Source organism: Olea europaea, chromosome 9 (assembly GCF_002742605.1).
Source record: "Olea europaea var. sylvestris chromosome 9, O_europaea_v1, whole genome shotgun sequence".
In the NCBI taxonomy this organism is placed as follows: Eukaryota; Viridiplantae; Streptophyta; class Magnoliopsida; order Lamiales; family Oleaceae; genus Olea; species Olea europaea.
This window is the reverse complement of record NC_036245.1, coordinates 9954179-9975142: the sequence shown is the minus strand read 5'-3', so window position 1 is coordinate 9975142 and position 20964 is coordinate 9954179. Positions and strand designations below refer to the sequence as shown.

Sequence of the window (20964 nt, the reverse complement as noted above, 5' to 3'; positions counted from 1 at the left end):
AGATAAGATTTCACGGACCTCTTGCAGTATGTTTTCATTCTCAAATGATGCTGAAAAGTTGATTAGCAACAACTCGACATGAAATTCATCATGTTCAAACATGACCTGGTCGTTCAGCATATAGATCATAAAATTCCTAAAATGGAATGAAAAGATCAATACTTTATAGTCAATTGCTATAGCTTAGAGGCCAGCATAGCTATGTCCACATCCTTGGTTGCCATTATATCGATATCAGAGTTTAAGTAAGAGGTCTAACTTCCGACCAAATAGTCTATAGTAAAAAAAAACCCACTCAACTTGTTTCAACTCAACCCATAAAATGCTCGAACTTGTTTGAATTAGGATAGTGTTAGAGCTCTAATATAGCTCAATTAGGCATGATTAGGGAGATGTTGCTATTTCTCTTTTCTCTTTTCTATTTTCTATTTTATTATAATAATAATAATTATTTTCTCTAATTTCATGCTACAAATATAAAAGATGAAGAATGAACGTGTAAATATTTTAAGACTAGGTACCTATTTGTATAGACTGCATGAGTTAGGAACCTTTGCTGCAATTTCCCCCAGATTGTCCCCTTCGTCGTCCCCCCCGCCCCCGCCCGCTCCCCGGGCCCCCGCGCCAAAGATCACAAAGTCAATTTCGTCAAATCACATAACTGCACTGCCCACTGCCGGTAAGAAATAGGAAGAACAATCTGTCCCGCCGTCTTTCTCTCTCTTCACAGTCTGCTGCTTTATATATATGCACAACAAAACGCAGAAAATAACAGTAGCAGAGTAACAATTCTATATTAGCTGTAGAATTTACTTCAGTTCAGTGTTGACTGTAAAAATGTCGTCGTCGGCGGTAAAAGGATCGCATGGCGCCGGCGGTCGGTGTAAACTGACGCCGCACCTGGATAAGAGAGTAACCAAAAAGCTCAACCTCACGGTGCTGCAGAGAATGGACCCATTCATCAGCGAGATTCTCATGACCGTTTCTTTCGTCACCTTCTACTCGTTCGACGTCGATGCCACCCAATGGGTATCCACATTTTTTTCCCTTCTTCCTGTTATTGTTACTACTAATGCTGTGTTAAAGTCTTCAAGAACTCGCTTGACGGCGTGATTTTGAAAATCCGACTATCTTTTTCCGATTCAATAGTCATCTTTATTTTTATTTTATTTATTTTTTTCCATTACGTTTGGGCGTTGGAAAACTTGAGTCGTGAATAAAGTGAATGGAGATATAATCTGTGTTAGAAGTATTTGGTCTGAGGATTGTTGAATTAGTTTCTAATTTTTGGTGTTCAAATTTGCTTGCAGAGCCGCAAGGATGTTGAAGGGACTCTCTTTGTAGTCAAAAGGTAGTCAATTTTTACCTGTGTCGGTAATATTCTCCCACTCTAGAATATTTCTATAGGTTTTGAGATTTAACTTGCTACGAATTTGTGTGGAAGTTGAATTGACATGAAATTGAGGATAGCAACTGAAAATGTAAAACCAAGGGGAAAATACTTCATGAGAGTTACCTAGAAGATCCTGAATTTGCAGTGTTTTTTTTTTTTTTTTTTTTTTTTTTTCCCACTATATTTATTGTGCAATTCTTCATGTATCTTGCAACCTTGAATAAGTAACATTTCCATTACTTCTATTTTTGTCCCTTTTCTGGTTCCGTAGGAACTGTTTTATGAATTTTTGTTCGTCGTGTCATTTTAGGAACACTCAGCCGCGGTTCCAATTCGTTGTTATGAATATGCGGAGGGAAGGTTTGGATATTTTCATTTTCTCGATCTATCTTGGTTCATTCATTCAATCTTTTGTTCTACTTTTCCTTATTTTTAACCACACATTCTCCAACAAAACACTATTTCAAAATGCATTTTGGCCCAATGTTTACATATATAAGGTAAAGGCTGTATGATGCATAAATATTTTGGTGCACTCTAAACTAAAGATGTTCTATAAGCACTGTAGAATCAAGTGCACACTAGATGATTAATTATTTATTTTATGGTCATTAGTGTAGCACTTTTTGTCTATGAAACGTTGAAATATTGTAGCTATTTCAAGTAAATAAGGTTGGGAAATCACATATCAAGAACTGATGATAAAACCGAGTTTAAACGTGAAAAAATGGTTGTATATGCTGATCATAGTTATTTACATGTAGAGCGAAACACACAATTAAGCTCCATGCCGGTTGTATTTTGAAATTGTAGATGACTATGATTGATAAACCTAGAGCTATGTTTGTGCATAGTTATAAGCTCCTACATGGGTTGGAATGGAAGGGAGAAAGATTAAAAGAAGTGGAAGATAAGATGTCATTCTTCTGGATTATTGTGTGCTTTGTGCTTGTGAAAATATCTTCTGCTCTTATCCTTTTGAAAAGATATGGATTGTTTTCAATTTTCATTGTGACCTGAGGATATCATCTCATCCGAAGTTGCTGGTTTTACCCTATAGTAAGACTGTAGGAGGCATCTAATGTCTTATGTTTTCTGGCTCAACAATTGAACTTATAAATTAACTCATCTATGTGCTTTTTTATTCTTATTTTTGACCACTTGCCCCTTTTGAGATGATAAAAGAAACTAAACTGACTTCCCATTAGGGTTTGACAAGTTTCATTAATTAAGATGGAATACCAAGACTTAACATGATATGATAACACTCAAAAGGTTCTCGCTTCAAATCTCGTTGCTATTCATTTAATGAAATTATACATGTATTTGGCTTTGATATGAAAAGATAAGTACAGCCTCCGTGTTAGAAAAGGTGTTCAAGATAATATTTAAATGTTCTCTATCAGTTTTAGCTTTTAGATTAAATGATTCAACTTGGTGTCGGAGCCCAAAAAGCTCAAACAGGAAATTTGAGCAAGTAATCGGATTCTAAGATTACGTTCTCAAGTGAAGTACCATATCTGTCAAGGGATAAATTCTCATATTGGTTATACATGAAATAATCAAATTCATAACCAACATATACGTTGCTTCTCTTAATAATGTTGACCTTTTAAAATGAATTTTGAAGACTAAACATGATATTAAAGAAGGCAAAGGTCCTAGTTTATGTCTCATGAACATATTTAAAGAAATTGTACACCTTTGAGGCTTTGATGGGAAAATATGAACACTCATCTACACTTGAGGGCCGTGTCGGGGACAAGATTTAAAATATTTATGTGTTTATTGAAAAAATCTGAACTGTTTTAGTAAGAAAATGGTATCCAATGGATGCAGCTGGATTAAAGTGCTGCTTTCCAGGAGCTAATTCTTTGCTGTGTCTTGTTCCTATAGTTGTAAAATAATTTCTTTACATAATCGTTGTAACAACAGAAAATCTTGTGGAGAATCTTTTGCATAATTTCGAGTTTGAAGTTCAACTTCCTTATCTATTCTATCGAAATGCTGCCCAAGAAGTCAATGGTATTTGGTTCTACGATTCACGTGAATGTGAGGAAGTTGCAAATCTCATTACTAGGTAAAAAGGACATGGTTCTTTGTCTCATATTTTGGCTATTATGGTTTACTTGTGCATTTCCTGTGCTCAAATTCTTTAATAAGTAACCACTATTAGATACTACTGATTTCTCCAGTTGATTTTTAGAAAAAGAGTTAGCTTCATATTTGTAGAATTATATATTTACAGTGCTTTGCCCAGGTCTATACACCCCGTTTAGAGAAGCTAATACCAAAACTATTGCCCTCTACCAGAGAAAAATCTCAAGGAACTTAACAAACTATTTAGAAAACTGATAAAAAATTATTATGAATGATCTCGGTACCTCAAACTTGATTATAAACAAGTCGATGTAGTGTGAATTGTCGGTTTTGGGTACTGTAGATTCAGAAGTACTTATTACCGATCATCTTCCTAACTGAAGCGTGAATGAATTTTAACTTTGTTAACCTAGATCTTTAAGCAAAATAATGGTGACAGCAACAGTGGTTAAGTATGATTTTTATCATAGATCCTATCTTGATACCAGAGAAAGGTTTCAGCAATCAGGTTGAGATAATAACAAAATGTGGCTTTTACATTAAGCAGAATATCTGATAGTGTATTATTAAGACAACTGCATATACTATGAATGTCCCTGTACACGTATATGTTTTCTATAACATTGTAGTAATTCTACATTTAGTTTTTGTCAGAATGGAGGGCAAAAAACACAATTTTAGAGTGAATGACATCGATAAAAGATAGTTATTTGTGGAAAAATGAGACTAATTCTTTTTTGTATATTATTCAGTCAGAAAACAGGGGCCTTTATAGGCTAGATACAAATCTAGGTCAACTAGCTAAAAAAGGAAACAAATAAAATATTCCCAAAGAATCTGGAATCATACTCTAACCATTCCCATGAAATCAGGAATTAGAATCTCTAGGATTTACATTACCGTACAACTAAATAAGAAACTAAATAATACATATTATTTTCCACACTCCCCTCAAGCTGGTGAATAAGCATTTTCCATTCCCAGTTTGGAATGAGTATTTGAAACGATGTACTGTTCAATCCCTTGGTAAACACATCAGCTAATTGACCTGTAGTGGACACATAAGGTGTGCAGATCAAGCCACTGTCCAACTTTTCTTTGATGAAGTGTCTGTCTATCTCGATGTGCTTAGTCTTTCATGTTGAATTAGGTTGTGAGCAATATTGATAGCTGACTTGTTATAGTAAAGCCTCATAGGTCCATACCAATTGATCTTTAAGTCCTCTAAGATGATCTTCAACCACAGTAGCTCACATACCCCTTGTGCTATTGCTCTAAATTCTGCTTCGGCACTTGACCTGGCTACCACATTTTGTTTTTTTGCTTCTCCAAAATACAAGATTACCTCCTAGGAAGGTGCAATACCCGGATGTGGATCTCCTATCAACTACTGATCCCGCATAGTCTACATATGTGAATGCCTCAAGTACTAGCCCTGATTTTTTTTCTGTATAGAATGCCTTTTCCTGGAGTTCCTATGAGATACTGTAACACTCGGTAGGCAGCCTGCAAATGAACTTCCTTTGGGTCATGCATGAACTGGCTAATTAGACTCACTGCATACGCTATATCTGGCCGTGTGTGAGACGGATAAATAAGTCTTCCTACCAAGCGTTGGCATTTCCCTGTTTACTGCAACATCCTCCTCTGCCTTTCCAAGTCTAAGATTCGGATCTACTGGAGTACTTGCTGGTTTGCAAGCTATCTCGCCTGTTTCTTTGAGGAGATTCGTAATATATTTCTGTTGGAAGATAAAAATGCCATGTCTAGAGTGAGCCACCTCGATCGCAAGAAAATATTTCAGTCTCCCTAACGCCTTGATCTCAAATTCCTTACCCAGACACTGACTTAGAAACCATCTCTCTTTGTCATCATTCCCTGTCACTATTATGTCATCGACATATACCAAGAGAACTGTGACTCCCTCTGAAGGTGAATGTTTAATGAATAGTGTATGATCCCCTTGACTTTGTCTGTATGCCATGGCCGTCATAACTCTCGCAAATCTTCCAAACCATGCCCGTGGTGATTGCTTAAGTCCATACAAGGCTTTCTTCAACTTACACACAGTATCAGTAGTCAAATTATACCCATAACCTGGCGGTACCTCCATATAAATTTCTTCCTCTAGTTCTCCATATAAAAATGCATTCTTAGCATCAAATTGCTACAATTCCCAACCATAATTGGCTGTTAATGACAACAAGATTCTAACAGTATTCATCTTTGCAACCGGAGTAAAAGTCTCTAAGTAATCAATCCCATATGTTTGAGTATAACCTTTGGCTACCAACCTTGCTTGTATCTTTCTATCGATTCATCTGCCTTATACTTCACTGTATAAACCCATTCCTCACTGGTTTCTTTCCTGTTGGCAACTATACTAATTCTCACGTTCAGTTTTTTTTTGGGGCCTCCATCTCCACATTCATGGCTTGTTTCCATTTCTCATTAGACAAAGCCTCGGATAAGGAGATAGGAATGGCAATGGTGTTTAAGCTAACAAGGAAGGCTCTATGAGATGGTGAAAAATGTTTAAAAGACAAGAAGTGTGCAAGAGGATATAAAGGTTGGTTTGTGCACTCTCTAGTTCCTTTTCTAAGAGCAATGGGAAGGTCTTGGTCATTATTGCTCACATTAGATTCAGTTTCAACTTGTAATGAAGTCTTAGAAATTGTTACCTCGTTCTCAGGATCTGGGTTGGAGTCTCGAACTTGCACAGATTTAGGGACAACCATCTTCTTCCTCGAAAACACCTTGCTCTTGCCAAATCTTACATTTTCGAGGGTAAAGTCTGTCATTTTTTTGGGATTTTCGGGCACACATTTAGACATAGGTTCAAACATAGGAGACATAGGATTCGGCATAGTGGAATGAGGAAGTGGTTGTAGATCAAGCAAAAAACTATCCTTATTATCCTTATCTTCCATTATGAATTCTCCCCCTGAAGATAAGGAGCTGTGAAATATGACTCTTGTTCATTGAAAGTAACATCCATCAAGACATAGAATTTCTTTGATGGAGGGTGGTAACACTTGTACCCTTTTTGAGTCGATGAATAACCTACAAAGACACATTTTAACGCCCTAGGATCCAACTTTCCCCTGTTTTGACTATGGACATGGACAAATGATATGCACCCAAATATTCTAGGGACAAGATTATTTGTAGTGTGTAGGTTAGGATAGAATGTTGAGAGTATTTCCATTGGACTCTTGAATCCCAAGATTCTGGAAGGTAAACGATATATAAGATGTATGGCTGTGAGAACTGCTTCTCCCCACAAGGATTTAGGTACATTTCTTTGGAACATGAAGGCTCGGGTTGATTCAAGAAGGTGTCTATTTTTCCTTTCTGCTACTCTGTTTTGCTGTGGAGTACTAACATAAGATGACTCATGTACTATCCCTTCCTTCTAAAGTTATGAAGATAGCTCCTGATTGAAATAATCCCTGGCATTATCCGACCCAAACCTTTCGATTTTGACCCCAAATTGATTCTTAATCATGGAACAAAAATTTGGAAGAACGGTGCTAACATCAGATTTATGTTTGAGCAAAAAAATCCAAGTAACATGAGTACAATCATCAATAAATGAAACAAACCATCTTGTCTCAGAAACATTAGGAATAGTAGGACCCCAAATATCACTATGAATGAGATAAAAAGGAATAGAAGATCTTTTATTACTAATTGGAAAAGATACACGTTTGTGTTTAGCGAGTTCGCACACTTCACAATGATAACTTTCAACATCTAGACCCTTAAATAAGGAAGGAAACAGAATTTTAATAACTCTAAATGACGGATGTCCAAGTCGACGATGGTGAAGCCAAACTTTTTCTTTATTGGATGAAAAAGACTCTGAAACAAAAGAATGAGGTAATTTGCCTTTGACAATGCTTGATTGGCTCGATGATTCGAGGTCGTAGAGCCCATCCCGTTCTCTAGCATGTCCAATCATCTTCCCCGAATCCTTGTCCTAAAATACACAATAACTATGATAAAAAACCACATTGTAACATAAATCTTGAGTGAGTTTTTGTACAGAGACAAGATTTGTGGATAGTTTAGGGACATGGAGAACATTTTTTAAGGTCAGTGATGGGCTTATTTTGACATCTCTTACACTTGCTATAGTGTTCGAAGAACCATCAGCTTTGACTATTTTCCTATTGCTTGGGCATGGGGAATATGTGAAAAAAATATTTGGTGAGTGGGTCATATGGTCTGTAGCTCCTGAGTCCATGACCCAGGAGTTGGCAAAGGTTACACTCGAGATATTTAATCCAATAGAGAATGGAAACTCACCTGAATATGCCAATGAACAAGTACCTGAAGGTTTGTTAAGATTGCCAATAAGAGATCTCACTTTTTCGACCTCTTCTTGATTGAGACCACTTAACTCCTGTGGTGTTGCTTCATTCTGCTGTATTGTAGCAACATGGACCTGACCATGGTTTCTTGACTGTTCTCCTCTCTGTCCCCACTCCCGGCTTGGAGGTTTTCCGTGAAGCTTCCAACACTGTTCACGCACATGACATGCTTTCTTACAGTAAGTGCACCACAAGCTATTCTTGTAATCATGGTTCTGAGCTTTTGGTTGGTCAGGCCTTCCATCTCTAACAAGAGGTGTTCTATTATCATTCGTGGCTGAGTTATTGCCACCATTAGCTATCATAGTAGAGCTATCTGTGCTTTGTGGTTCAAGCATCAGACCTCTTTTGCTTTCCTCAAATCGGATCAATGCCACCACTTCATTAAAACATGGAACTTCCTGCTTGCCAAGAATCTGGATTCTGACTTGATCAAATTCCGGATTAAGTCCAACAAGAAAATCATGCACTCTATCTTGCTCTATGAAGTCTTTTAGAACAACAGCATCTTCGGGACATTTGGTTTTTATCACCCTATAATGATCAAGTTCTTGCCACAAAGATTTCAATTGGTTGGCACATTCAGTAACTGTCTTACTTCCCTGTTTTGCAGCAATCGTCTTCAGCTTGACCTCGTATACTTGAGCAATGTCTCTAGCTTTAGAATATGTCTGTTGAATTGCATCCCAAATATCCTTGGCAGTAGCCAAGAACATACATGTGTCACTAATCTCTGGAGTCATAGAGTTCCACAGCCATGCCATAATCATGGAATCCTCTTCATCCCAAGCTTCAAATCGAGGGTCTCCTGGTTTTGGTCCCGTACCCATGAGATGGCTATCTTCCCTTTTCCCTTTAGCACGGTGCGAACAAGTTGAGACCATTTAAGGTAATTTTTTCCATCCAGCCTATATGCAGCCTGGATATTTTGCAATTCCCCAGGTTGTTGGGATCGAAAAATCTCCTCCGATTGTGCTGTAGCAGTCATCTCTACAACCTCCGACATCCTCCAAAAAAAAAAAAAAAAAAAACACGATCTCTAGGCAATTAAGGCAGATCGCAGGAAGCACTAATTACCAGCAGTGATGACTGGCAGAAGAAAGAAACTGCGGGCAATAAAGGCCAGTAATCAGAACGGAAAAATTTCCAGAAACTTAAAGCCTTACGGCTCTGATACCATGTGGAAAAAGGAGACTAATTCTTTCTTGTATATTATTCAGTCAGAGAACAGGGGCCTTTATAGGCTAGATACAAATCTAGGTCAACTAGCTAAAAAAGGAAACAAATAAAATATTCCCAAAGAATCTGGAATCATACTCTAACCATTCCCATGAAATCAGGAATTAGAATCTCTAGGATTTACATTACCGTACAACTAAATAAGAAACTAAATAATACATATTATTTTCCACATTATTGCATTAGGTATTCTTAAGCAAATATTAGAAACGCTGAAGACTACTACACTCTCACTGTGACAGCTTGTTTGAGCTTTATGGCTCAAACTGATTTTTTCTTAAAACTAAATTAAATTATCAGCTCATACTTTAGGATGCATGTCCATGGCTAGAAAGTCAATTAAGTACGAGATAACAGCTAATAGCTATAAATTGAAATACACTTCGACATATCTAAAACAATAAAAATATTTGAGTGAAAACTTGGAAAGTGAAGAGGCAAATGTCAACCTATATATAGGAAATCTCTTTTTATCAAAGCACCATGTCCTAAGCTATATATGACCATAGGATACCGTTCACAAATTTTCTTCCCAAGTATCACTGGTATGTATAGTAAGCAAATGTTATTGGGAAGATGACTTTTAATTACTTTGTTCCATTTCAGTGCCTTATATGTATGATGTTTTGATATTTTTTTGTTCTGTAATATGTAGACTTTTTTTAGATGAATAGCGTATGTGGCATTGAGAACTTGTATGTCTTTACCCTTTTTTTTTTTTTAAATTTCACAAATTTTCTTCCCAAGTATCACTGGTATGTATAGTAAGCAAATGTTATTGGGAAGATGACTTTTAATTACTTTGTTCCATTTCAGTGCCTTATATGTATGATGTTTTGATATTTTTTTGTTCTGTAATATGTAGACTTTTTTTAGATGAATAGCGTATGTGGCATTGAGAACTTGTATGTCTTTACCCTTTTTTTTTTTTTAAATTACTTAATCCCATTTCAGTGCCTTATCAACAGCATATGATCTATCGATATTTTTCGTTCTGTTATCTATAGGCATTTTAGATGAATAGCCTATGTTCCATTGGCAATTTGAGTGGCTTAACCTTTTGTACAGGATACTGAATGCATATTCAAAGGTTCCTCCAAAGCCACAAGTATCCTCAAGTAAAAGGTATATAAAATGTATCTTGATGAATGTTTCTGTTAATCTGTGCAGGAGTCTGAGCTTTAGTTTTAAGACTCTCCTAGAATAAGCTAGCCTAACGATTGAGTGACATCAAATTCTGTAACAATTCCTTGGTTTCATGTCATGGAAAGATGATTGTTCTAATTCTCATCCTTATATTATTAGTATCTATAAGACTATAATTGTACTCCACCATTCATCAACTAAACGTGCTGGACTGACTTGGCATAATAGTTCCAGGTTACTTGGTAATACATTATGGTTTGAGACCTATATCCTTTCTGGGTTTAAATAGAAGGTATAAGAAAGAAGCTGATGTCATCATCGTCCCAACTCTATGCTGCTTTATTGTCATCATCCCTTTCCTGAAAATTGTTGTTCTACGTTACTCCAAAAATTGTGACATATATAGATCAATTAATTTGCTAAGAACAAAACATAAAAAAAGTACAACTGATGCTGTATAAAAGATTTGATGTCATTGTGTCGAAAAAGGAAACATCAAATCAGCACCCGATGGTAGCCACTGAATGCCACATAGCTGATTTGAAGTCTTAAAAGCCTTGAATATGAAAGGAACGGGGCAAAAATTGCATGTTGTGATCACCATCTCAAACTTGACCTGGCAGTTTTTTAAGCGGTACATGTTATCATTCATGGCATATGTAGTTCTTGGCATTGCCTGGTACTGATATTTTTTCTGATTTCGTTTCAATGCATTCTTCCAATTCTTTCATTTTCCTTTCTGTATTCTTCTTTGCAGTGAGTTTGAGGAACTTGAAGCAGTCCCTACCAGTTCTGTGATTGAAGGGCGGCCACTAGAACAATCATATATTGCTTCCACTTCTTCAGATCCACACAATGACTCTTCCTTTGTGAACTTAAGTGTGAGTCACTAATTTCTGTATTAATTCATTAACTTTCTGAGTAAAACAGTTTTCAGAGTTCTGTATGTTTATCTTGAGAATTTGTGCAAACTGTATGCATCTTGTTGTGGTCCTTGTTAGATAGGCATCAATGATGAATATACGTGGCACTAAATACCTCTTGAAGTCTTATTATTACGTACCATATTGAGTGGTATTTTTTCCTATAAATTCCACCATTGCAGAGGGCTGTGCATATAGGAAATGAGTCTTCGAAAGTAAAAACTCCTTCTCTCGACCATCCTCCTGCATTTCCTCCATCCTCCTGTGTTCATGGTGCTGGTCCTTGCGGTCCAACTTTGCGAGCTCCATCACTTACATTATCAGCTCCATCAGCTGATCCAGTGTCATCCCTTCATGCTGCCAGTGAACAAAGCGAAAGTCATGACCAGGTTGTCAATCTAGTCAAGCCCTCTTCTTTCTTTTCACCCCCTTCAACATCCACCTTTTATACACCAGCTACCTCATCTACTCCAACTGCTGCTATTCATCTTCCTTTGAGTATACACCTGCCCCTTGGTTCTTCAACGCTTCAACCTTTCCGACCTACACCACCAGCAACTCTTACCCCTGATTCCGTTTCTGTTTCAAATTATGGACCTCTAAGCAGGGAAAGAGTTCGGGATGCACTTTTGATGCTAGCTCTGGTACGCTTAGTAATTTGTTTGTGCAGTTCTTTTAATTTTTGATGATGTATTTAGTCCATGTTCGGTTTTGTTAAAAATAAGGCTTTTAATAGATTTTGATAAAATTTGATGAATTGTATGGTTGAAAAGTTGAGAGTCTCATAAAATTTGTGGTTGAAAATGAGTTTGAAAAAAATGAATTTTAAGAAATTGGGACTAAACAGAAGCTTAATGTTCATCCTGACATACATGAACAGCTAATCAGATGTTTAGTTTGTGCAGACATATTGCTTTCAGCTTGCAGTATATGCCAAATGAATTTGTTTTTACTGAATCTATATTTGTAAACGGACCTCTGGTTCATAGAATCGTGTTAAAAACTTCCAGTTTCTACTTGATCTTTGCAAGTTTTAGGGGGACTCCCAGATAACTGTAAAGTTTATTACATGCGTTTAGAAATACAAGTTATTCAACAAAATCTTGCCAAAGTGTATGGTGCTATGAACTTCAAATTTTTATGGCATAAACTGGTTATTTTTCTAGAGGTGTCCAGGATTTAAATTCTTTTTGTCCTTAACTATGTTGAATTTGAAAACCAAGTTTTGTATTTTAAGCTTGCCAAGTTGGGTTTTTACATAGATGGCTTCATTTTGCAAAAAAAGGTTCTGGTTCTGATAGTCACCAGATAGGCTCAATGGATTTATTTTGTGACTATGGCCAATGTCTTAGTTATGCAATTGAAATCTAGGAAGTTGGTGATCACATTTTAGGATTGGCCAATATTGACACTTTTTTATCCTTTGCCTGCGGAGGCAGCTTCCCCCCACCCCATCATTTTACTTTAGGTTTGCAACAGTTTGCACGTGTAGAATGAGAATTATGCATATAATTGCCTAAATGAAATGCAAATGGGATGGAATTCCTTATTTTCTTGATTGATTGCCACGCGGTTGAATTATTTCTGTTATGTAAAGCAGTGAGAGAACACTGTGAAGCTCTAATCAACTTATGCTGATGATTAATCAAATACTAGTGCTAAAATTGATAGGAATGTCATATTATTTTTATACTCTTGTTTGGCATGCTATATTTGTTACTTGTTCTTGAAAGTATCTCAATGTTGCTTAAAAGATTTCTTCACTTTGTATTTTCCGTGTGGCAGGACAAAAAATTCATCGACATGTTTTACAAAGTATTGCTGAAAGTGCATCAATTGTGATTGCTTTAACAGTGATGACGACATTGTGGATTTCAGATTCCGAGAAGGATCAATTTTTACGTATCTGCAGCATTGTTTACATGAAATGTTGGGAGTTAGCAGTTTCATCTTCCACAGAAAGGGTTGTCTTGCTTGGTACAGTTTCTTCTTATTTAAACATCTCCATCATTTTGACTAACGCGCTGTGATAAAATTACACGCCTCGGGATTGAAATTTTCTTGTTGATTGATAACTCAGGTGGGGTCGACCTGTCTTGGAATTAGCATTGGTTTGAAAGAGGTCTGTATATCAATTTTGTTTCATCTTTTAGGGTAAACCATGATGAATATCTACACGGGTGCTAGTGTGCTTAGCCGGTCTACTGCAAATTCTTGTCTGTGTGAAACTGGGATTTTGACAATTCAAGCACTATCATGATCTTGAACTTGTAGGTGAAGGCATAACTGTAATGCATATTGTTTCTCTATGTTGCTCAGGATTGAATTGTTCTTGCTACCTTTAGAGATTCAGGAAGTTTGTCTCATTAAGCCAATATTTTCTCTCTTAAAGATGTAGCTACTTCTCAACTTGTTCACGAAAATTATGTTCATGTGTTGGAAGCGATAAGCTTGCCCACGGGGCTGGGATATATGGATCTTATCATTAAAGCGAAGCTCTTCGACTAGTGTGAGGGATGGCAACGGGTCCAGCAGCATAGGGGATGTATGTCATCATTGAAGCAAACGTCTTTGACTTATCGTGAGGGATGGGGATAAAAAATTCCCTTTTATTGTCCTGTTTTATTGAACAAAAATTTGTATTTTTAAATGTAATTTATGTTAAAGATAGTATAAAATAATGGGGAGGATTTGGAGAATTCAGGGCGGATCATTACTCTTGATTAGAGATCGCTTTAGTTAAAAAAATAATTTTCACGAAAATATATTTCGATTTAAATTCATAAGGGTTCGCAACAAATAATAAAGTGGATTTTAGAGTGTCGAATATCATTTCACAGAGATTGAGTCGCCTAATTTTATTTATCTTAACCTTAATCGAAACAAGATTATCATAAGTGATTAATCTAAACTAGGTACGCAAATGTGTATGACTTGAATGAATTAATATGTTTAGATGAACTAAAAATGCAAATTGAATTTTTGGAATGCAAGTTTGATATAATCAATGAATGTATAATGCACTAGGATCATGAATTCTCAAGCAATGCTCAATTTAGCCATAGTTCTATAATTTGACAACACGTTAAAATTATGAAGAATCAATGTTCCTAAATCTATCTAACAGTTTCTCTCGAACAAAGTTGAATCGACTCTCATATACTATCAGCCTATATCTCTATGACGAGTGTAAAATATACAAGAATGCATGTAATTTTGTGAGCATTTAAAAATTCACGTAGAGCATAGTGGTATATTAGATATGTATGAGTTATATGAATTCTAGTACATATCTTCTATTTTAGCATTAGACATTGAATTAATATTACCATTCCATTAGTATGCAAAAAGTTGGCTTCAAAAGTTCATAACTGAGATTTCTTTTTAGTTCATTGATAGGAGTATATTCTAGATCAATTTTAATTTATTCATATTTAATTAAAAAACCAAAATACATTATTAAGATTAAAATAAACAAAATTCAATATTAAAAAAAACTTATTAAAATTAAAATACTTTACTTTTGTCTAAATTACAATTAAGAAAAGGGCAAATGGAAAGCTTATGCTAAGAGAGGAGGTTTTTGAATTTTTCGAAAATGAAGGAAAGGTCTCTGTTATTGTCATAAATTCAAGCCACGTTGATTTAATTTTCACCTGATAAATATGATCCAGATTTTTATATTTTTTTCCCTTGAAAAGTGAATGTGTCAAACAATAATCTCTATACAACCTCTTCCACTCGTGGCTTTGTTCATCTTGTCATTTGCGAAGAAACAAATTCTACGAGTTGAAATTTACATCTTCCACTATCAATAATATGTACCAGCAGGTGATCATAACTGAGGCTTTTACCGATGATCGAAAGCCGACCAGTACATAAAGATCCGTCATGTAATTGATCCAACGAACTTTCTGTACCAAAAATGTTCCAACTTCGACGCATATGGCCAGGTTAAATCCTACGGAATGCAGAGAAATTACCACCATTTTCATATCGGTCAGGTTTTAAATCCCGTTGCCAACAACTTGGCGTATAGAAGTTCATTCCAAGTGTCGGGCACTCCAGGTAGACACCAATGGCTGCAGTCTTGTGGTGCAGTATTTGAAGTACCTGGTTCGCGGTGGCTTGATGGGTGCCCATCTTTCCTAAATTCAGTTAAATACGTTATGTTCAAGAAATGAACATTTCTCTTCGCACTTTCCATTTGTTTGACTACCTCGTGCATAAGTACATTGTTTCTTGGTTCTGGATTCAGCCTTTTGTAGTCTGTTTCTGGTTCTACATTCAAATTACAATGGCCACCTTCATTCCATTCTCCATCCCTGCAATTTCACATCAGATATCGTAAATTGCATAAGCTACGTACGTACCAAGTTGAAGTAGATAGATTCTACGATATAACTAATTTACCTGTAATGTACTGGCGAATAGCTGCGGAAGAAGATAAGGCTCTTTTTGGGCTCTAAATTTTGCATCAACCACGACTTCAACGTGTTTAGAGATCTTCGAAAGGCTTCCATTACATCCATAGTCATGTTCATGCTTTTTCCTTCCTGGAAAAAATGACCCCTGAAAAACAATTACAATCATAAAGCTGTGAACAAATAGACAAAATATGGGAGGTTGGGTAAAAATACAATGCCAGCGACTCAACTAATCGGAGTTTTATGTTAGTAATCGAACTTCATAAAGCCCCTGATTGGTTTGGATAAAAATTAGATATTTAGTAGGTTTTGATAAAAATTGGTAAAATGTGTAGTTAATTAAAGTTATGTATCTCATGAAATGTTTGATTAGAAATAAGTTTAAAGAAGAATGAATTTTAAGAGATGGGCTAAATGTAACGGAATGTTTGATTTGACTTAATTAAAAGAAAAAGAAAACTTGATACCTCTTGACGGTTTTGTCTTGATTCCACCAATGACCAGCGCTGAATACAAAAACATTTGCTCCGACCCATTTAGTGGAGAACCAATGCAGTTTATCGACCCTAACCACACCGGTAACTTCCTTGGACGAATTTTCTGGCGGGCGATCAATGACGACCAAATAAGGCATTCTGTAGTATTCGACAGTGAGATTGTATTCCTGGAATCGAATTGACAGGAAGCCCTTATGTTTTGTTATTGGGTTACCATTTTCCTCATATACTGTAGATTGATTTGAAACTCCTTGTGTGAGCATGCATATTAGGGATTCCCATTGATTTCTTCCAATGGAATCGCCGGCGAAAACTATCCGACCATTCTGGCTGCGCCTGAGAAAGTCTTTTGCGTCAAATCTGTCCAGGATTAATTGACAACTTATGAGTAAAAATTAGTTTTCTACTTTTAAGTAAACTTAGTAAAATGACTTGTGAAGCTGGCCACGGCTGTCACATAGGGTTCTCATCTGAGCTATGAGTGAGGAGGTAGCCCACATATCCTAAGTAATTGATGTCAAATTTGACAATAATTAAGGGGGAAAAAAGGAGAGAGATTGCATTGAGGATTCTCTATACAAGCTCAAACAGATTTTCTCATTTTGGCATATTTTCAACTTTTCGAGAATCATATTTTCTACTTTTACTTGACCAACTCATAAGTAGTTTGTTGCTTTACTATACAGTATATGTTTTTGTATAGACAAGTAGGCAAGGTATGATGAAGCCGCATGGTGAATTGTACCGGTCATGGTAAAGATATAAATAAAGGAAGCTAACAGCATTCCTAAAAGAAACTTATCTGAATAGTTACATGATGGAAGGAATACAGACCAGCATTGAGCTATAAAGTGGTTCGACTGGTAGTTAGAAAGAGACATTCATCTATATAGTTAGAATAGATCAACGAAAACATACAGTTTCGAAGAAGGTGACCACACCTCGTCACAAAGTATGAAGGTAAGATACATCTTTCATGCCGTTATTTATTATAAAAGATTTGTTTGTTGGAACTTGAAACTCTTGAAACGAAAGGTACAGTTAATACTAATGCTATTTAGCATTACTAGTGTTTAAACAACAATTTCGATGGTACTAATATGTCATTAAATGAGATGTGTAATTAAATGAATAACTTGATTCTACTTTTCATTAAACCTTTACTTAGTGCTTCACCAATTTGGTGTTAGATAACATTATTCTAATTTCAATCATGTGCCAGAAGGTAAAGGTTGAAATTTTTAATTATTTAAGTATAGTTGTAGTTAAAAAATAATCTATCAACTTATTTAATACATAGGTCCAAAGGGTCAATTGGTACGCATTTTATCGTTGACATTATTAATGCAGCATGTGATTAAATTAAACAGAAGTACGAATTAATGTATTAAAAATTTCATATCCTTGAGAAAATAAATAAGTCAAAATAAAAAATGCTAATCATCATTCTCAATAATGGCATTTGCATGATTCAATAAAGCGTGTACAATAAGTTGTAGCGCATGCAGTGCCTTTCAAGATGGAAGACAGTGCGAAAAGAGGCACTTAAGAATGGATATGACATGCATCATGATCAATAATCGATTACTTAACAAAAATAAGTAAAAAATCTTAATCATACCTCGGAAGATGACAACCTTCGGGTTGCCATCGCCATTTCTGATAATCTAAATCCTTTCGACCATTTTGTCGACACCGGAATCCGGGATCCAATAAGGGACATTTCTCCGTGTATCTTCGAAGAGATTGAGTTTCATCCCAAACCCACTTTCCATAAGAGTAGTCACAAGTTTTTGAAGTTTTGCTTAGGATTTGGGACAAGTAACCAATATCGATAAGAGACCTCGGCTGCAAAGGTCTTATGATGTTATAACAAACAATAGAAGAAATGATCAAAGAGAAAAATAGCATTAATTGAGAGACTGACTTCTTGATTGGATTGGAGAAAAAATGTAGCTTTTGGTCCATGGAGGGCAGATCAGAGGGCTTAAAATCCATAAGAAGAGGAAGAAGAAAGGGTCCTAGGTTGAAGAGTTCTTGTGGGTTGTGGCTCTCTACTTTGTATGTGGAGAGAGAGAGAGAGATTGTGGATTTCTACTTTCTAGAGAGAGAGAGAGTTTGTGTCTCTTTATGGCTGTGATTCGATTAATTAAGGTAACTTTTAAAATTATAGGGCAAATTAATTATTTTCCTGGTTTGGTGGATAGTAATTTATTTTATTGGGAAACTTTGTTTGGGGTTCTTTTCTTGGTTCTTGGATACCGGGCGCAAATTATGAACCTAGACAATGGTAACGTAGTATTAATATTTTACTCATGATTCAGGTAATAAATCATGAGAATTGCCTAATTTATGTCACTTACATAATACTCATGCAACCAAACGAAAATTTCCGTGTAATAGGAAGTCAATAATTAGATCTGCACAAGGTGTGGATTTGGAATTGAATTCTTGAAAATAAGTAGAAAAATTAAAACTCGAAGAGTGTATTTGATTGCCTATATTTTCCATAGAAAATGTGTTTTTTCCATCCAAATTCCTACTTTTATGCTGTTTGATTGCCATTTTTTCCATAAAAAATATTTTCTCACTTTTGGTCACGTGACCATATTTTCCTCAAAAATCGAGGAAAATATTTTCTTTAGGAAGAGCAGAATTTCATTTTCCACGGAATTCACTCTCTTTTTCTCTCTCTTACTTATCTACTCTCTCTCGTTAACTTACCAATAAAAAATGGACAAATATAATATTTTCTAAATTGAAAATTAAATTAATCAAACACATTTAATTAACAATTTCCGTACAAATAAATTCTAGGCAATTGAATTACCTAAAATTTATTTTCTTTTCATGCAAATTTCATGGTTGCAATCAAACGCACCCGAAAAGTTCGTAAGAATAATTTGATTGTGTTAAGTGGTCATTGAAAAAGTAGACAATCCTATATTTGTATATGTAAATTAGTTAAATAATCATAATTATTAGAGTAATTAAAATCCTAAATGAGTATTGATGGGAATCAAAATCTTAATATAAAAGAAATTAGTAATTATATTCTAAATTAAAAAATAAATGAAGAAGAAGAAGCAGCAGCAGCAATAATGTTCTATTACATATATAAAATGACAATTTTATTCTCGAAGTCAAATAATTGAAAAAGGTAAAAATGACAATTCTATGTAGTATGATCATTAATAAATCCATGAAGAATCTCTATGCACGAAAACTCACTGACATTCAACAGTTAGTTAGTACAAATATCAATTACTGTGTGCTATGCAATGAACCTATTAAATATTATTTTTCCTATATTATGGAATATATAAACATATAGCTGGAAAATTTAATAGACAATTCCGATGTTCGGAATTAACTCCTTAAGAGTGCCTAGGCTGATATCTGGTACTGTTCTTGATCACTTCACAAACCTGCCAAAGCAAATACTTTGTAATTTATTTTCGGGCACGAAATAAAATTTCAAACTTCGCGTTACTTTGGTTTAAAAAATAAATAAAAGTTAGCCCGAAAAAGGAGAGAGGAAAAAAGAGAACGTACATCGAATGAGAAGAAGGATCCTTGCTGGAACTTCATGTACTCCTTCGAACCGCCGTATGCAATGCCATTATTTCTCCCTATCGGTTTAGGGTTCTGATTCCATGGAGTAAAAAAAGAGTCGCCACGCTCAAGAAAAGACATGAATCTCGAGTAATCATTTGAAGTGTCTAATCTTTCTGTCTCCTCGTCACAATCAAGAAAATCTAGGTATTTCGTGAAATCTATGGTGTACAAATTGTTTGCCTCCTCTTCTGGTGTACGAAACAAGTAATCCCATTCATGACAATCGACTGACCTTCTTCTAGCTTCAGGCTCCAAATCCGTGTAAAAATGGTAGGTGCTATATGGTGGAATTTGATTATAGAAGTCATAAAACCAGACCGGGGGCATGGCGTACTCTCCATACGCATAAATGTGATCACCAAAATACAAATTCATAATTGTTCACAAAAACCTTTTTTTTTATCGGAGTTTTTGTTGATGCTTAGAATATATATAGAGTTATTTTTGCAAAGAATTAATCGCCATTGAGATAGAATTTGATCGAAGTAATGACTTTGGGGGAGTGCGCGGGTTGCATGTATTGTGTTTTAAATATACTAGGAAACATAAGGATCGATGATAGAGTTTGTCCATTAGTTCTACCACGACGATTGGTGTTAGCTTTGGAGTAGAACTCAAAAACGTTTTATGAAAAGAGGAGATGATTGTTGGATTTATTTAAAGTTGATTGAGAATTTAAATATTTAGTTAAAATTTTAATATTTGTAAGCTACATAAATCCAAGGCAAGAAAAATTGAAAACCGGTCAGAGAGTTTTAAACTTATCCATGTTAGAAAATATAAATGTCTTAAAAAATTAAATTTAAATAACTTTTAAATGTATCCAAACTATTGCTTGTTTGGCACCATCACCATCGATGCCACACCAACACGAACATCCAAAAAGCGGATTTAAAATAAAAGAACTACTATTACTTTTCTTGTTTCAACATAATGAAAACCCCATGCTTTGAGGTACAGTTCGAGTCGAGCGAGCTAGAATCAACTACAAGACCACACGAGGCGAATTCTAGTTGTCGCTCAGAGGCGGAGAAGATGTTGTATGAAGTGAAGAGAGAAGAATTAAGATGGTGCAAAATTTGATAATTGCGACAAAGGGGGGAAAAATAAACGGGGATGAAAGTGCAACAAGTTGTAATATTTGGAGATTGTGTCAGAATTATCTTATTTATAATTGAATTTAATCAAACCAAATCCAATTGAATATAAAATAATAGCATTTTTTATCTCCAAACTTTTAAAAAT

The 20964-nt window shown here is 35.4% G+C and overlaps 3 protein-coding genes across 6 annotated transcripts; 1 reads left to right on the top strand and 2 right to left on the bottom strand.

Moving 5' to 3' along the window:
- Nucleotides 1-632: 632 nt before the first annotated feature.
- LOC111399621 (mRNA-decapping enzyme-like protein) lies at nucleotides 633-13876 on the top strand. 4 transcript variants are annotated; one of them, XM_023027040.1, is made up of 10 exons: nucleotides 633-1029; nucleotides 1311-1351; nucleotides 1704-1753; nucleotides 3329-3473; nucleotides 10177-10233; nucleotides 11012-11135; nucleotides 11360-11821; nucleotides 13056-13154; nucleotides 13258-13299; nucleotides 13497-13876. In XM_023027040.1, the coding sequence occupies exons 1-8, from the start codon at nucleotides 838-840 to the stop codon at nucleotides 13101-13103; spliced, it is 1119 nt and encodes a 372-aa protein (XP_022882808.1). In that variant the 5' UTR covers nucleotides 633-837; the 3' UTR covers nucleotides 13104-13154; nucleotides 13258-13299; nucleotides 13497-13876. The 4 variants fall into 4 exon arrangements, with proteins under 4 accessions (XP_022882808.1, XP_022882806.1, XP_022882807.1 ...); XM_023027038.1 differs by having other exon boundaries at nucleotides 12963-13154; XM_023027039.1 differs by having other exon boundaries at nucleotides 13258-13876.
- Nucleotides 13877-14868: 992 nt separating this feature from the next.
- LOC111399620 (protein trichome birefringence-like 9) lies at nucleotides 14869-18190 on the bottom strand. Its single transcript, XM_023027035.1, has 4 exons — nucleotides 17723-18190; nucleotides 16072-16461; nucleotides 15591-15749; nucleotides 14869-15502 (listed from the first exon to the last, which is right to left on the bottom strand). The coding sequence occupies exons 1-4, from the start codon at nucleotides 18097-18099 to the stop codon at nucleotides 15178-15180; spliced, it is 1251 nt and encodes a 416-aa protein (XP_022882803.1). The 5' UTR covers nucleotides 18100-18190; the 3' UTR covers nucleotides 14869-15177.
- Nucleotides 18191-19267: 1077 nt separating this feature from the next.
- Nucleotides 19268-20097, bottom strand: LOC111400057. The gene is made up of 2 exons (XM_023027514.1): nucleotides 19657-20097; nucleotides 19268-19529 (listed from the first exon to the last, which is right to left on the bottom strand). The coding sequence occupies exons 1-2, from the start codon at nucleotides 20092-20094 to the stop codon at nucleotides 19479-19481; spliced, it is 489 nt and encodes a 162-aa protein (XP_022883282.1). The 5' UTR covers nucleotides 20095-20097; the 3' UTR covers nucleotides 19268-19478.
- Nucleotides 20098-20964: the final 867 nt, after the last annotated feature.

Excerpts from the sequence above, each read along its gene's own strand:
- LOC111399621 (XM_023027038.1), top strand. The coding sequence starts at position 838 with ATGTCGTCGTCGGCGGTAAAAGGATCGCATGGCGCCGGCGGTCGGTGT. Across the intron at positions 1,754-3,328 it reads TATGAATATGCGGAGGGAAG|AAAATCTTGTGGAGAATCTT; the intron begins GTTTGGATATTT and ends TTGTAACAACAG. Across the intron at positions 10,234-11,011 it reads CAAGTATCCTCAAGTAAAAG|TGAGTTTGAGGAACTTGAAG; the intron begins GTATATAAAATG and ends TCTTCTTTGCAG.
- LOC111399620 (XM_023027035.1), bottom strand. The coding sequence starts at position 18,099 with ATGGATTTTAAGCCCTCTGATCTGCCCTCCATGGACCAAAAGCTACAT. Across the intron at positions 16,462-17,722 it reads GAAGGTTGTCATCTTCCGAG|ATTTGACGCAAAAGACTTTC; the intron begins GTATGATTAAGA and ends AATCCTGGACAG. Across the intron at positions 15,750-16,071 it reads CAAGACAAAACCGTCAAGAG|GGGTCATTTTTTCCAGGAAG; the intron begins GTATCAAGTTTT and ends ATTGTTTTTCAG.
- LOC111400057 (XM_023027514.1), bottom strand. The coding sequence starts at position 20,094 with ATGAATTTGTATTTTGGTGATCACATTTATGCGTATGGAGAGTACGCC. Across the intron at positions 19,530-19,656 it reads GATCCTTCTTCTCATTCGAT|GTTTGTGAAGTGATCAAGAA; the intron begins GTACGTTCTCTT and ends TTGCTTTGGCAG.